Source organism: Perca flavescens, chromosome 17, assembly GCF_004354835.1.
Source record: "Perca flavescens isolate YP-PL-M2 chromosome 17, PFLA_1.0, whole genome shotgun sequence".
NCBI lineage: Eukaryota > Metazoa > Chordata > Actinopteri > Perciformes > Percidae > Perca > Perca flavescens.
In genome coordinates this window covers 19,074,360-19,092,110 of record NC_041347.1, presented here as the reverse complement: position 1 = coordinate 19,092,110, position 17,751 = coordinate 19,074,360, and the positions used below count along the sequence as shown (strand labels likewise).

Genomic DNA, 17,751 nt, shown 5'->3' with positions numbered 1-17,751 from the left:
CTAACCTGAGGTGGTGCTAGCTGCAGTGGTTCTGGCCCCAGTCTTGCTATTGTTGTTCTGCTTGGCATTGCTCTGCAGTAGCTGGAACCAGTCCCTCAGACGCTCCCCGAGATCAGCCAGATCCTGTCCAGTACAGCTCTCTGTGGAGGCCAGAAGGAGAGGAAGAATATATTTGTTGCACCTATTCATGTGGTTATGATGATAGTTGTGTGTTTGTGAGACAAAGATACAGAATAACAAAGAGAGATGGGAAGCTTTGTATTGCAGTGAATTCATATTAAATGGGAATATATATATATATATATATATATATATATATATATATATATATTTGTTTTGTCATAGAATTGATGTGTGTGTTTGATCTTACCATGTTTACTCTCCATGGATGTAGGGGCAGCAGTTGGACAAGGACACAGACCTGAACACCTCAGGGTAAGCTCCTTCCCCGTAAGACACGCCTGCTGTTCCAGCTTGCACTGCAGCACAAACACACACATACCGTACATGCATTAACACACACACACACACACACACACACACACACACACACACACACACACACACACACACACAGCGGGATTTGACAAGGGGACACAAAGGTGAAGTAAAATGAGTTATTGCTGCAACACAGATCAAATATTCATGAGGTGACCGACTTAATTCAAATCTGAGACTTGCTCCTGAATGCGCTTCTCAACCTCTGCACACAAAGGTTGGGAATAGTGATCCAAAAGACAAAGCATAAATCAATAAACACATGGGAATCTGTCACCACAAGCCACCAATTGGTTCTTCTTTGGCTATATATCTTGTATGTCACTCTTTACCCCACAATGCTTAGTGCATTATGTTAGCATGTGTATAACACAGAGTCAAAACTGTGAATAAATGTACCATCACCTGACAGATGCACATGCTGGTATACTGTATAGTATTTCAGTGTAAATACCTTACATGTGTCTGTTAGTATAGGCTACACTGGTAATAGGTGTCAAGACAATTTTAGCAATTCTTATGAACACCACATATGCTCTTATAAAGCATACACAACATGTGATTCTGCACGCATAAATTATTTTCACTTCTTCATTGAGGGGGATGCTGTACAGTTCCACTGACAATGATTCCCATCCTCCACCTACACACATGATTAATTATTGTCTTTTCTTTTCAGAGAAAGCAATTGTCTTTTCTTTTCAGAGAAATACACATGTTCATTACACTGATTAAGCCAGGGACAGCATAATTGTCTGTATGTTTAAACTTAAATGTGCTCTAAGCAATGTTGGGTGACGTTACTTCTTGCTGACGTTCAAAGTATTGTCAAACAAAACTGAGGCTAGCTCACCCCTCCCTCCTCCTCATCCCATCCCCTCCCACTCCCTTCCGTGCTTCCGTGCACTAACCTCGCAACCCCCACCCCAAAATCCTTCGTTTCGGTTATTGGCTGGAACACTGGAACACTGTTTGGTGGTGCAGGTTGGCACAGTTTGTTTTTGTTGGTGTTTGTGGAGCCTGGGCTGTCTACAGAGACCGTGTTTTTTTTTACAGTGTGTTCAGGGGACAGACAGCTTGCAGATAGTGAGGAGATGTTTGCTGTATGTGACAAAAGATTTTGTAGCCTAAAAAACACGTGACATCGCTTAGAGAACCTTTAAGCCTGCATTGATTGTTTTTTGGCCAATTGGGGGCAGCAGAAACAAGCTTTGAACACAATATTGACATCAGGGTTCAACGTTAAGGTGTGTTTTTTTACTTTCCCAGTTGGGCAAGTGAAAAACAATTCTACTTGCCCAAAGTCAATTTTTACTGGCGCCTATACAAATAGTTTTCTTATTAATGGTTATCAAATAATGACAAAGCCCTTTTAGCTGCCATGCAAGGAAGATGCTGCTTGCTTTTATCATGACACTTTAACACTTGCCCAAACGTGGCATTTTACTTGCCCTGGGCCATCAGGCAACCATTATTGTTGAACCCTAGACATATACCTTATAAAGGTTATGGCAAACGTGTTAGCAAACAGTACATCCTGAAGATAACGAAGGCATTCATTCAAGAGTTGTGTTTCTAGCCACCTGGCAACTGTAAGAGCACTATTGGCTCTCCTTTTAGCTCTGCTTTACTCTCCACCAGCTCCTTAGGGAAATATGCTCCACAAAATCATACAATTATATGATCGTATCATTGAGCCATGAAACCATTGAAGGTCGATAAACAGGTAATATTGAAATATAGCCCAGCCCTATGGGTATGTATTTGCTTCAGTGTACCTTTGAGGCATAGTTGCGTCCATCTGATCCACACACAGGCCCAGTGGAGGAGATGGGACAGGGCTGACAGTTTCCATCAGGAGACCTGAGAGCAGGCTGCTTCAGTCTGCAGGACAGAGGACACACAAACACTTCAGCCTCACTAAAGTCCAGCTGAGACAGCAACTGCTGTGCTAATTCTGCGTACAGACACAGCAGCACCAACCTAAACATGAAGCAAACTGTCCTCCACCATGTTGTCTGGATGTATAAGCTTATCGTTAAACAGCAGGCAGTCGTACGGCACTGGTGCACAAACAAGTTTTGTTATTACCATATCCCCCAGACCAGCACAATTCAGAGACTGTAAACTTGCTTGTGTTGACCTCATGTTGCATTAACAGAGAATATATTTGACTAATATGGTGCACAAACAAGTTTTGGGAGTTAGTCAATTCAGAGACTGAGGGCTTGTGTTAAACAAACTCACCTGTGTTCAAGTTTGTGTTTTGGGAGTTAGTCACTTGACGAGGCTAAACAAACTCTCCTGGTTCAAGTTTCAACCGATACACACCTTGTGTCGGCTGCACTTAACCTTTTGACAGGGGTCCTTGGTGGTGTCTACATCTGGGAAAAAATAGAAAATGAGATGTATACTGTGGTATCGTCACTGCTTCACTATTTTACTTTTTGCTGTATCTTTCTCGGTCCATCATTATACTACTATCCACTGCCAGTCTCAAATCCGAAATCTCTCTCTTTGTTCAGCATAACCTAAGTCAGTCTAAATTATTAGAGCGGTGAAGAACTGTTGGTCTTGCACTGTAACAAATATGCATGTTGAGGCATTTTGTGCTTTATCGATAGTAGAAAACAAATCATATTTCTGAATACAAAAATGAAAAGACCTCACAGGATGAAGATGACCTTGTTTCTAATGCAGCTGGGCTTGTTTTAATGTTTTGTAAAGTCATCACTAGTCTCAAAAAAAATCTTTTTACTCATTAAAAAAGTTGATTTGTACTGGAGGAAAGATTCGCACGATTTGCAACACCGTGACCTCACTCTCAGATTTCGTCTTCTTCTTTACTTATTTAAGTATGATTTAAATATTACACTTCAGGTGATCTGCTAAGATGAATACTTCTTGCAATAAAGCCTGCATGCCTAGTTCAATCTGCCCCATCCACCCATTACACTCTCTGCTAGCAGCTAATGCTAGACAGTGTGTCAGCGCCCCACACACACTCATATGTCACAGCTGTCTGTTCCTAGCAGGCCTCCTGGAGCCCGACTTGGATGTCACACTCTATTCTTTTCACATCCCTTGGCCTTTATTCACCAACACTGTCCATCAGTACAGTACACTGAAATGCAGATCATTCACAGACTGATATTGGAGGTTTCATCTACACGACACAGATGCTTGTATCCATCCCCTGCCTTTTATGGGACTATTATAATTCCGCAGACAGGCTTAGGATCTCCTCCCTTGTCCTCTCCGGTGGCTGAATACATTAATGCTGCCAACATCACAGGATTACTGAAGCAAACCGACAGATATCTGCTTTGAGAAGCGAATCCAAAACAATACACCCCCCTGTCATGGCTGAGCTGGTTGTATAACTGACAGACTCACTGACTGACTGAGACACAGTGAGGCTTGGAGGCATTAGTGCCCAGATGCAGACTCCTCATCCATTTAGACGGTCAACAGTGGAGTCTTATTCTCTGGTCGCCCTGTATCTCGGTCGGCATTGATTGTGTAGAGTATCTCCGTACAGTATCACACACATCTCCCAGATTTTCTCTCTGGCTGTCTCTGCCTTTCTTCAACTCTCTCCTCTTTTATCACTGCCTGCCCTTTTGTTTGCTTTCCTTGCAGGTTTGATGTCCACCTATGTCTAATTCACACCAGCGCATCAGCAGAATCAGGGTGCAGCATCAAACTAATCCCTTAGGATACTTCCTGACACAAAGAAGGACAAGGAGATTAAGACACTAATGGGGATACAGCGGGTAAGGGGCAAGTACGCAAAACATTGTATTTTGCAATCCATACAATGAAGATTTAACCAACACTTAATTAAAAGAAATGAAAGAATTAAAGAAGCAGTGTACAAACAGAGAGCAGATAATCCTGCCTTCTAATAGCAAAACATTTGTAAATAAATCTTGTCGGCTACAATGCTGGCACAGCGCTGTGTTGTGAGTACAGAAGCATAAGGTGGCTGCCTGAGCCTCATGTTAACTTAACAGGCTTCCACGGATTAAAGCAGTGCCTGCTATGATGACATTTCCATAGCAACAGGCTCTCCGTGGTACGGGAATCATTTCTGGGTTGACTGTGATTTGCAGCTCAATCTGGTGTTGCTGAGAACTCTCTCCCTATCTCCGTTTCTGAAACCCCCCGTTGTGCAATCATGTCTATCAATCTTCCTGTCTTCCTTCTTTTCACATTCCTTTGTCTTCTGAAATCACACAGCTTCACTGGGTATTATTTTCCTCATCACATCCACTCTTTCTCTATTCAACCCTGTAAGCACAACCTACATCCATTTTTACTTTTTTGAAAGTCTATCCTATGGTATTAAACTAATGCTTGCAGCAGTAAATCTCTCCTAATTAGGCTCCCTGTGCTTCAGTCTAATCCAATACAGATTTGCATGAGGTTTATCCCTGCGGATTGAGGATAACGAAAGCAGAGCTCAGGCCACATCCTCATCATCAACCCTCTTATCTACTATTTACGCACTCAGTCTCTAATATCATCAGTTCTCTCTTGTCTTCTAGGTAGCAGTTATGCCAGACATGGCCAGTTAAGGAAAAAATACAGGCTTGACTTTCTACAGTGACAAAAAAATATAGCAAGCCTAGAAAAGGAGAATAAAGATCAAAACCTGCATTTATTGATTTTTTGGCTATTTGCTGGCAGTGCAACAAGCTGAAAACACAACCACATATTGTCCCCTGTGATGGCAAAAGTTGCTCATTTACAGATCTACGGTAGCAGACACTGAGCAATGTTGAGCATTTATTTGCAGTCGTGTTTCTATCCACCGGATGAATGTAAGTAAAATATTCATTCTACTTTTAGCTCTGTTTTGGTCTCCACTAACTCCTGAGAAAAATACCTGGCTGCTAATTGCTCCACTATTTTCACCAGCTCGTTGCTAATGTCTACTTTCTGCTTAGTAGGTAACATTAGCACACATTAGCACAGGTGGTGAGAGAAGTGGGCCTCATTGACCAATATCTTCCTACTTTCTTAAATTTGTTCTTAAGAAAATTCCTAAGAAAAGTCTACGCCGGATTCATGACGTGTTCTCAAACAGCAGAATTGTTCGCAGGTGTGTTCTTAGAATGATGAATCCCAATGTCTTCGTAATTTGAAAGCTCGTGCCCATTGCTCCTATTTAGCATAGGTAAACGCCCTGTTAATTCCCATAAAAGGGCATGAGATGGCGGGGCCATATGCACACTTAGAGAAATGTCGAGAAATACATGGTAAAGAATGTGGAGGCCTCGACTCCAAAAGAAAGAAAAACTTGTAATTCTGAAGTGGAGGTACTGCTGCAAGAAGTTAGCAAGAAATGAGACATCATATTTAGTAGCGTCAGCAGTGATGCAAAGCAGCAAATAAAACTGATGCATGGAATGCAATTACCATAGACCGTTAACAGTCCATTGCATTTACTGATGCAGTGAACGCTGTAGAAGGGCACAGAACTGATGAAGTATATAGGCCTAGCACAATTCATACACAATGCAATTCAAAGTGCTTTACGAATGAGCAGAAGTGTAAGTGTAGTGTGTATTTATTAAAACAAACAAATATATAATTATGTGTAAAATAATGAAAATAATTAGTTACAAAATTGTAAAGAAATATTCATATTTTAAATTAGAACGGATGAAAACGGTATAACTATTTATTTTGGGCAAACATGTCAGCTCTCAATAGTGCGTAAGAGTGCTCCTGAGTGTGCGCAGATTCTGTTCTTGCCTAAGAACAAATCCCAAATAAGAAAACATAGGTGAATGCCAGAATCTTCGTGAAAACTGTGTAAGTGGGGTTTAAGAACAAATTTGTTCTTAAGAACGATTGGTGAATGAGGCCCAGTGAGTCTAAACTGAAACAGTAAAGTTCCTGTAAAAACAAGACAATGCCAAAGGCACTGATTCATTGTTAAAGGAATGGCTCCACATGTTGGAAAATTCACTTTCTTGAAGAGTGTTCGATGAATAAATCAATACCACTAAATATGAAGCTTGAGCCAGCAGGCGACTTGGCAACTTGTTGCTTTTACGTGTCTGTTTTTGTACAAATTAAACAAATAAGATACAACAAAATTTAGAAATGCTGGTAGGATTTTGTAAACAGAGTCAGGCTAGCTGCTCCCCTCTGGTTATGGTAATGTAGCTATTCACCAGGTGGCTTTAGCTTTATATTTAGTGATATATGAGTGGTTATGATTAACCTGACTCCGCCAGATGGATTGCTTCGCATTTGCTCGGCATATCCATCTGGGAACTTTCCGTTGGAGAACTTTTGGGAAGGGGCGGAATACTGGTTATTTGATTGGATGAACCATCTGTCTATCACCTATGTTAGTGATAGATGGGCCAAATCAACCAATCAGATCCACGAAGCGTATGAAAATACAACCACAAGCCCGCCCCTGCTGCTGCAGGCAAAGCATAGCTCGTAAGCTCAGCATGCAAGCAACATGTCGGTAAAGGATATTTGCCATTTGTGTAACGAGAATTTAGGAATGAAAGTCACCATTTCAGGTTCCCGGACCATATTCCAAAAGAAGGATCCAAGAGAAAAAAAGCATTAGCGAGCGGCTAACAGAATTAGGGCTACCGCTGGCTGATAATACTGGTTAGCTGATTGGATAAACCATCGGTCTATCACCACCTAACCAACCTCAAAACCAACGCTGATTGGCCCGGTCGTTTGGCTAACGGCTCCAAATTTTCTCTGCCTCAAGATGCCAGACTGATCTGCGAGTGGAAAACTGGAGCTCGCGAGATCAGGACGGTCTCACGAGGCTAGGTATTGATATTCTCAACAAACTCTTGGCAAGAAAGCAAAAAAGTGTATTTCCCAAAATGTCAAACTATTCATTAACATTCAAATGTTTATTAGTGCAGCTTTAAATTGCCTGAAAATAAGAAAAATAATAGAATAGGGAAATAACTCAAATTCAAGCTACAATTATATATAACGTGAAGGATTTATTTTGGAGTGTAATTAGAGGATGTTGAATAAAGGAGATTCAGTAGCAAGAAGATGATGTGCGGCATGTCTTAAAAATATTAGTTTTGAATACATGGAGGGAGGGCTCGACTCCCCTCTAGAGTTGGAGTAACATGCTGATCCCTTCACAGCTTGTATGTGGGGCTTTGGATTTGATAGAAGCAGCCCCAGCTGACCCAAAGAGGGACAGCAGGGTGGGGTGACACTGGACAAATTTGTGAAGTGTGAAGCCCTGGAGGATTGTAGCTGTTTTTGTGGAGTAAAAACAGCGCTGGAGAGGTCTTACAGAGGTCTTTTGAAGATTTTTGATGATTTGCTTGATGGTCTTAACGTTGAGTTTTGAGCTGGTGGGCGGACATCCAGCTAAAGGCTTCAACAAGACAATGGCAATTTACCAAATGTGTATATGTGTGTGAGCTCCAAGCAACAGTATATATCAATAGCCTCAAGAGGTATTAAACTCTAGACCTTGTGGAGTGTGGACTCAGCGTGTTTTCATAACCCCTTAGTGTCTGCCATTGATCTGAAACCATTGATTTGCCAGAAAGTGTCCATTCACCATTCACCTGGCCTCTCTGGCTGAGATGGGCTTGTGGAAATCCAAGGTACACTTGAAACCGTAAGTATAAAAAGATCTGGGTCTTCTGTGGGTGTTGTACACAAACACTTGAGTGTTGGTGTGTTTGTGCATACATGTGCATATATGCTTGCTTGTTCTTACAAGTCCAAATTACAACCGCTCTCCTTCCAGTGTTTTAGGTAATTCAATCAGTTGATGGATTGATGAATTGACTGTAGAAATTGACTGTAAATCACCCTGACCTCTCCCTCACTCTGCACAGAGCAGGCTGAAGTGGAGTCAGCCACTGTGGTGCCTGAATGCAAATTTCCTCCTCGGTCTGCTGTTGGCATTGACTGTGTTTCTGTGTGTTAGGAGTGTTGACAGTTCAAAAGCCCTGTCCTCCTCTGCACGGCAGTGTAGCAGTCTGGGCTGCCTTGCTGAGAATTGAGGCCTGCAGGCTCATCTGAGCTCGGGAGTGAAGACTTTCGCGCTGATTTAGTGATGTCTCAGAGGGACAAATTTCCCCTTTTTGCTCCTTCGCTTCATTAAGCCACTCATAAAGGAAGGCAGATCAATGGAGGGAGATGGCACACTCATGTCAGCAACAGCAAGGGAAATAGATAGATGAAAGGTTTTATACAGTGTGAAATCAAAGTTCATGTTCATCTGAAAACCTAAGGCAAGCATATAAAGCTTTGCTGAAGCCTCATAAAAGCTGAGCACACAGAGCACTTAGATTATAGCTATGCCACTTTGTGAAGTTTATCTGTCGGCTTGGTTGACAAAGGTTGGGGTATTATTTCCATTCTGTTGCCATATGAACACATCGATATTGGACTATTCTACAAAAAACAAGATTACATTCAAAAACAACATTTATCATCATGTGTTTTATATTCTGAAATATTTACGCATGGAAATGATGGTATCATCAAAGTTAAGGAAAGATTGTAATTATGGAAAATGGCCGCATTGAATGCTGGCACTGGACAATCACAAGATGAAGAATTGTCCAATATCAAATTGGCAGTTAATTAAGTGTGTCAGATAATAAAACAACAACTTCTATTTAAAAGGTTTTGATGTTACTGGATACAGAGCTCACACTGAACGAAAGCTTTTGAAATACTTAAATTTAAAAATATAAAATGAAGCCCTTCAGATCAACATGTGACACATAACAGCATTACACAGCTCATTACAGTTTTAGTGTATCATGTTTTTGTTGCAGGCTTATGGCCTACTCTTTGTCTTCTTCTTGGTGAACAAACAGCTTCCTCTTGACAGATGAATAGAGCACAAAGACATCCTTTCACTTTTCCCTTGTTCATTTTCACCCTATCATACTCCCCTACACTAGTCAACTTGCTTCCTCCCCCCAGTCCTCATCACCAAACTGCCTTAGAATTGGCAGGAATAATGTTGATGTCAGTCACTTTACACTAAATCAAGGCATATTAGCCCCCACCTCTGTCTCACTCATTGGAAACCATAATTAGGCCTTCATTAAGCCTTTGGAAATTGCGCTAATGGACTCTGCCATTCAGCCGACTTCATTTGAGCTGCAAATCAAGCGACAATGGTCAAGGACACGACTCTGTCATGACTTCATCTGGCAGAGGCTCAATTAAGGCTGGAGTCTCCGCAGGAGTTGTGGAATAGACCTCAGACAGTCAGCCTCTACGTACGGCTCTTGCTTGAGTGCAGCAGATAAAAGAAAAAAATGAGGTAGCAAAATGAAGTGGTGATGAGTTGAAGTCGAGTTAATGTTAAGCATCTTCTTGGGGGAGGCAAAACGGATCCACTCAAGCAGATAAAACAGAGTGCTAACATCTTTCAACCTTTTTTCGCTGAGGAACACACTACAAATGTGGACAGCGGCTGAACCCAGAATACAAACACAGAGCATACGCAGCGCTGTCTAACACGATGAACCGCTGACGGTCTGGGAAGCATCACAGTTCAAACACAGGCCACACATTCTGCTCCCATGCTACAGTACAGTGCAGGCTAATGACATGCAGCTTCAATAAATCATGTGGCTTTGCTTTCACTGCATCAGCATGCTTCCAAGGCAGTTATACCATTTTATTGTCTTTTGGCCAATATGTATGTATGAACCCTATGCATATGATGAGACCTTTTGAGCACAGAAAAAGGTTGGATTTAATATGGTTTTATTTTGATCTTGGACTGACATATGTTGATATACTTTGGGTTTGGGCTGTTAAAATGTGTGTTATCTTTGAGATCCCTTAAATTATTTTACACACAATAACAGAATATACATTTATGCATTAACAGCAGCGAATGTTCTCTTGAATGAAATGAGTGTTAGTGTGCCGATCCCTGTGTTACAGATTGAGCATCAAGAGTGTTGCATTATGAGTTGTGTGTAGCGTCTTTACTGCAGAAACCGACAGGAGAATGTGTAAGTCAATGAAGAAGCAACTGCATTTGAAACATACTCCAACAAGCTACAATACTGTGGATTTACATGATATGCTTTAATGGAAGTATTCCATCTTTCACTTTCACGAGAGAAAAAACATCAAGGGGAAAGACTATTTTATGTTTAGACTAATAGTGTCTCAGAGAAACCTCAACAGAAAAACATATTTATTCTGTCTCACACTACAAATATGGCATGCATTTTGTATAGAGAAATTATTATTAAGCAGAAGGAAAATAATTTGAGCAAACTAAAATCAATTTGGGGCTCAATTGTATAGATGTTCAGTAAGGTTAGTAAAACTACATTAGGAACTAAAACTACATTAGGTACAGAATAGTTTTTTGTTTGCTCAAATTAAACTATATATGTATGTGCTTGTCCAAAATGTGTCAGGATTAAGCCAAAAAATAATAGCCTATATTAAATTATCAAAAAAAAAAAAAAAAAAAAAAAAACACTTTGATGTTAAATGGCATTCAGGGACTTTACAACCATACAGCAAGAAAGCGATGAGATTGTGGAACACTTACTGTCAATAGAACCTTGATTTTCATCCCAGGTACGGACATAATCATCCTGCAGAAACATGTCATATGAAAACAATCATTTATTAGCAGCTGCAGAGAACAAGGAGCCACGTAATTCACACAGCAGGCCTGAGTGCACAGTGTTGTTGATAGCATAACACATCAACACTTTGTCATCTTCATAGAGGAGAAGTACATTATTATCGCACAGTGATTATAATGTGTGCATTAGTCTTGCAGCATAATAATTAGCCAGGAGACATGTGGGTATGTACTGTGGATGTACAGTACATCTGTATGGAAATGAGCCTGACAGATCTGCCCCATATGAGCCATATGTCTCACATAATAGGCATCGCCTATATGTAAGACATATGGCTCTTTTAAGTGCTCTGCCTTCCCCGCCCAACTTAATTTGAACATTAATCGGTGTAATTAAAATGGGCAAGTTGGAGGAGATCTGAAAAAAAAGAGAGAAGATGGATGGAGAAGAGATGAAGACACACAAAAAGACAAGGAAATGAGTCATGAATGAAAAAAGACATAGTAACAAAGGCAGCAGTGAAGAAGAACTGGAGAGAACTGACCTCTACCTCCTGGTGAAATGACAGCAAAAGGAGAGAAAAGAACCAATATTAGTGTAGAAAAGTGTAATTTCAGATTTAGATACTAAGCTGCATTCAATGACATGAGGAAAACGTTTTAGGTTCATTTAAAGCCCCTTTTATAACATGTAACATCCACAACTAAATTAACAAGAATCAAAGTTGAAAAGACATCCTTTTAAGATTTTAACAATTTTATCAGATTTGATTGACAGTGCCTCAGTACTCTGATTGGTGCAAAACCAGTAAGAAAAGCAAGAAAAAAAAACCAGAAATACACAAAATCTCTTTAGTGAAATAACCAAAACTGCATCAAAATAGCATGATGTTGCTCATAGTGATATGATTAAGAAAATATGTTATCAGGGCTTTTAATATTAAATAAATTATAGAAAAAGTGAGAAAAAAATAAATGTTTTTAGACCATTTTTTTCTTGAAACTGGAAGCATATCTCGACAAACCCCAAAAATGAATTAGCATTAGACACATTTATGATTGTGTGTATCCTAAAATATAAGGGAATTTCACACGAGACGAGATGTAAAGCTTTTTTTGAGCATATGACTGTGTCTGAAATAATAAACATGAGTCATTTACAATCGACCACCCTCCTTCTCCTTAGAGATGACTTACTCATCACCGTAAACATTTACTGTACTGGAAGCGTGTGCCAAACAGCTCCCCAGAAGGCGATAAATCCTAACACAACACGGGAAGTAGGCAGCCCTCATGAAAGCTGGGACCTTCTTTGACCCTCACAGTTTCATTTCACAGAGGTAAATATTTTCATCACTGGCACTCCACTTGAGACTTGAAATCTACCAAACTGCGCTGCTGTTGCTTTGCTCATCCTCGACTTTCTGCACCGCCAAGCTCATTTCCCCTGCTCAATGACAGAAAAAGCACTTCCAGTAAACTGGCTGGTGTGTGGATTTCAACTCAACACTCTCAAGCTTCATGAATGATTGCCGTTTATGTAGTTTAACCTTTTTGGGCCTGATGGAGTCACGCATTAGCAGGGTAAGACCTCAAAGAGTCTACGACCTGGCCAATAATCTGACGCCTCCCATGTCTCCTTTTATTGATGCTTCAGCTCCTGCATTATTTAGCAGCCTTTCTTTATTTGTGTTTCTGCCAGGACCGATGAGGGAAGTGTCCTCTGACAGGACTGGAAATCAATGACTTCATAAAAGAGAGACTGCAGAAAATGTATTCGGGGAAAATAAATTCTCCTGAGTGTACTGTACAATGAAAGTGAGCATGAGATGCAGAGCACGCTGACAAGTTTGACACACAGCAGAGAAGTTATATCACTCGAAAATATGACTCATAGAGCAGAATTCTGATGAAATGACTGCATTTTTTTCTGAAGTGATTAGAGGAAGCAAGCTGAGGTCTGAAAGCACACATACTACACAGCTGTATCCAGGAGTTTTGTGATCTACCTGATAACATCAGAAAGATCTCCTGTTGCTAAACGGAGCGGGGAAGCTTACCCTCCGCATCAAACATGGCTGACTGCTGCTGAGCTCCCCAATAGTGATTGACGGATCACAATCCCTCATATCTGTAGGATGCGGATCACGACCCCATAACACTTTTTCCACTGTAAGATTGGGCTCAGCTCATGTGGAACTGCACAGTGTCACTAAAAAAAGCGAAAAGATCTCTTAAAAAAGTGACAGATACCGTGCTTGTTGGGTGGCTTGAAAAAGAAGAACAAACAGGAAACTGGTTGAAATGAGTGTGTGTGTGTCTATCTGACAGGTTGTGTGTGTGACTGACAGGTGTTTCTAGGTAAATGTCAGCTGTCAGATGCACTCTGTGTTCACTGTGGTTACCCTGAGGGGTTTTGTTCGTGTTGACAGTGTGCATCACTGCCTCATCAGTGAAAAAACAGACACAGTAATAACACTCTCATGTGGAGATCTGTCTGCCAGATGAAGGTTTAGACTTGACCGTTTCTCACAATTATCGTTGATATCTGCCTTTAGTGGAATCATCAAACCAAAAGCACAGAGCTACAATGCACACACCGCCCTCTGTGTGAAAAAAGCACTAGGGTTCATGAAATTAACCCATTACCCAATTTCAGCCCACACAGACCGCAATCTAGGGTTTTCGTGTATGGCAGAGTCTCCGTGGCCAAAACCTTTTTAGGGGTGAGGTGAGCCTCAGAGCTGCTGCAAAGTAAAGACAAGAATCAAGGGAGGTCCCAACCTCACAGTTTAAATTGATGCAAAAATATTATATTTAGCGGTTCAAGTTTGATCAAAACAAAGGCGGTTGAGTGTGTAGTTTCCTACAGAATAGTCTGGATCAACGACAGTTCATTTGCCGGGTAGTTCTGGCTGGCACCGCCGGAAGTTCCGCCAGATGTCCCTCACCTTTCACTTTCTTTGTGTTGCCGTTCTAAACTCTTGTCGCTCAACAACCAGAACCTCCGAACTAGCAAGCTACACGCTGAAAATCTGGATCGTTCAATAAGGCAGGCCTGCTTGGTTTTTTCGGGGAATGATTGTAAAGATTTACAGAGAATATGTTTATGGCATTTAGTCTCTAACTAGGACATTTTGGGACCTATTGGCGTGGATTTGCTATGGACAAAATACACACGGCAATACACTGGTATGAGCAAATTACATTTAACCATGTATCCAGCTAATTTATATAGTTACTGTATTGTGTGAACAGTTAACTTAATTTAATATTGTATATGGCGTTTTCTTTAGCGGGGTGCAAATGTTCCACCAAAACAAGTTCCTTCCTGAGACCATTTTACAGATCCTCCATTTTTGCGACAGGAGATTAGTGCTGCCCAAGACGACTGTGATTGGTTTAAAGAAATGCAAACAACCCAGACTGTTTTTTTCTCCTATCCAGGAGTGTATGTGTGGAGGGGCCTGATCTTACTCCACAGCTCTGTGGAGATAGTCTGGCAATGCGGGACTACCTACAGAATAAAATCTCATGTAGAGTTCACAATTTCGTGAGCTTAGAATTATAAGGTACTATCTTCGTTTAGGGTAGTTCTGAGATATTGAGCATCAAAGTTTTTACATCCCAGCTATTTTGTGAGATGGGACCTTTTTATTTTATTAATAACTAAGAAAATATTTGTTTACAAAAATAACACCACACAGGCATTAATAAACACCCAAGGGATCAGATTATGTCAAAAAGTCAATTTCGGCCAAAAGTGGAGATAGAACCTATAATTCTAAGCTCACGATTTGTCTATGCACTTTTTGGCTCTATTGCAAACAACTTCCTCTTTTGCTCCCAACAGACAATAGTCATGGACATAAAGCTGTTTTTTTTGTGCATTTCCTAACACTTAGGTGTTCATCTAACAAAGAACATGTGCAGGCTAGCGAGAGTTTGATCAGACAGTCGCCTGCTTTGCGAAATGAGAGTGCTGAAAGGTCCTCCTTACTGTAATCTCCCTCCAGACTTCATCGAGGACCGGGCTGCATGCCTACCACTTCTGCTGGGGAAGTCCTGTTTTTCATCCTTTCTTCCCAGTCAATTCTGTCGACAGCTAAAAGCAAATGCACGAAAACCCCTTCAAAGACGATAGTCACTGAGAGATGAGGGTGTAAAGAGGTTGACCATGTACAAAGAGGATTTCTCTCAGAGATGTAAAGCATCAATTGGCTGTTCAGCAAGCAGCAAAATGGCAAGCAGTTTAAAATGGTGAAAAAAGAATTGCAGTGGTTTCTGCATTCAAAAAGTGTAATAAACATCATCTTTTTCTGAAACAGCGCATATTTACATGATAAATTTGTGCACTGATGTTTTATTTTACATCAATGAAAATATAGCAGTAGATTGTAGCAGAAAATATAACCCAAAAATCTGATGAAATAAAGCTGGGAAAAAAAATGACATAGCCCCGAGGTAGTGTTCAGCAGCAACACCGTATCACTTCCTCCCACCTACAGATTCACATAAAGACTTAGTTGCTGTTCTCACAACCTCTCCGCTTTGGTTAACAGATCACATGAGACAAGCCTGAGATGAAACAAAAGCCCCTCAACAATATTCTCATCCTATATGTTCTCCTCTTATCTTCATGCACACTGGGCTGGAGGGCACGAGAAGCAAGCCTGCTGATTGCTATTTCTTGCATGCACACCGTGCTCTGAGCTGATGTTTAAGGATTGCAGAGCAGAGGAAGAACATCAAACGCTGAGAGTCTGGCCTGCCTCCCTTGCAGGACAGAGTCATAAGCGAGGCTTATGTAAGAGAGCTGGGAGGTACTTTTGTTGTTTCAGGTTTCATTGAAAATTGCCCTCTTACCGTCCAAAGTCAAGATGAAAGAAGATCTGAGCGGATAAAAATGTTAATATGCTCAGCTGTTGCTTTCAATTATCACCCTGTCTCGAAGCAATAAGCATAAGGAGCAGCATTAGACTCTACAGATGGAATTTTGTGCAAGAATCTTTGATATGTATTTCATTTATTTATATATTTTATTTGGATCCTGATTTATTTCTGTATTGATTTATCCTCTTTCGCCTATCCACTGACTACAATTTTAAACTGCATTTCCCATGTGTACTTGCGCTCTATTTGAAATCATTATAAGCTTTGAGATTTGTTAAACATTTGCATGGGTGAAGGTGTAGTGACTGCAAGCGTGGCTTTTTCTAATTACCCATCAGTTTTAAAATACTCTGTGGCCCTTATGGCAGCAAGGTTTGAGTCTGACCAAAATACAGATTGTGGTCAGATTTGTGTACAAACCATAGACTGTAAAAAATTAAGTTCCACTAATAAGATCAGATGTGAAATACAAGCTAAGAACTTCCAAATGCGGGGTGTGTGCATGATCCAATAGATGCACCAGGTTGCACCCAAAAAAGCAATTACAGCCATTTCTTATGCTTGGGTTTTGCAGATAGATTTCCATTTCTATCATAAAATATACGTTGACAAATGAATAGAGATATTTAACTTCTCCTTACTGGTTCATACATGAGTAATCTATTTCATACAGAAGATGGGGGACAAAAGATATTCATTTACATCTGCACTGAAGTTTGTGACAGTTAAATACTATAGATATTTTATATTTATTTATATTTTGCATTATACATAATAAGTCCCTGCCTCATTCAAGAAAAGCTCCAATGTCACTTTTCACACTCAAGCAGAGATGAGTGACATCAGAAATACTATGACAGCAAAGGATGGATAAAAGGTCAAAAACAATAGCTGGCTGAAAATTGCACTCAATCACGTAAATGGTGAATTTCTTTTTTTTCATTTCACTGGATACATATTCAAAGGCACAGGACAGAAAATGGACTGGTTTCACTGAATTTGACAGTGTTTTGAAAAGCAGTTTTTAAACATACAACACACGACACACTCAGTTACAGCTATAGAAATCACACTTCGTCCACAAAGTCTCTCTGCACTCATGCTGGCCCTGTACTTTCTATCTATAAATAAAATCAGCCCTTGTGCCTGTCAGGGCCCTGCGGGGAATAAGAAAACAGTCTGCAACTCACAGGAGAATCTGGTATAAACAGCGAGAACCTTCACACTTCACTGAAAACACAGAGCTCGACTGAAAAACAGACATGTACAACAATGGAAAATCAATGAAGCTGACTTGGTAGGGGCTTCAAGAAGGATAAGAACCAGCCAATGATTTGAAATAGGGGAGTCAAAACCAATGTAATCGAATAAGAGTCACAACTGGATCCGCTGCAACAGGACTGAAACCTGGCTAGTGAAGTGGAAAACGCAGACTGGCTGTCATATCTGGTGCATTCCAGGCCTTTCAGACCAAATACCATTTGCGTTGTGCAGTGAAACTCTATTGGAAACAATGTGTTTCAGAGCACTGCGGTGCCGTTGCCGCCTTTGGTCTAAAAGGCCATTAACAAGTCCAGTCATTTAGCTTACAATGACATTGAACACCCCTTCGTTGCTATATGTCAAGCTTTTTGTTCTGGCATGGCACATAAGAAGTTTACAATGATAACCGGGGGAGATTTACCATTGAAATTCATGGTGATTAATAAAGCAAAATGGGTCCTTACATTTTAGACAAAGATAGACAAAAG

The 17,751-nt window shown here is 40.6% G+C and overlaps 1 protein-coding gene across 1 annotated transcript in view; it reads right to left on the bottom strand.

Moving 5' to 3' along the window:
* The window catches only part of spock2 (SPARC (osteonectin), cwcv and kazal like domains proteoglycan 2), a 30,166-nt gene that overhangs the window by 5,193 nt on the left and 7,222 nt on the right, over nt 1-17,751 (bottom strand). Inside the window, exons 2-8 of the mRNA XM_028604232.1 lie at nt 11,653-11,661; nt 11,069-11,114; nt 2,820-2,882; nt 2,746-2,761; nt 2,277-2,382; nt 371-479; nt 6-140 (exon numbers count right to left, since the gene is read on the bottom strand). Of these exons, the coding sequence (XP_028460033.1) occupies nt 6-140; nt 371-479; nt 2,277-2,382; nt 2,746-2,761; nt 2,820-2,882; nt 11,069-11,114; nt 11,653-11,661 (484 nt within the window). The remainder of the gene's footprint in view (nt 1-5; nt 141-370; nt 480-2,276; nt 2,383-2,745; nt 2,762-2,819; nt 2,883-11,068; nt 11,115-11,652; nt 11,662-17,751) is intronic.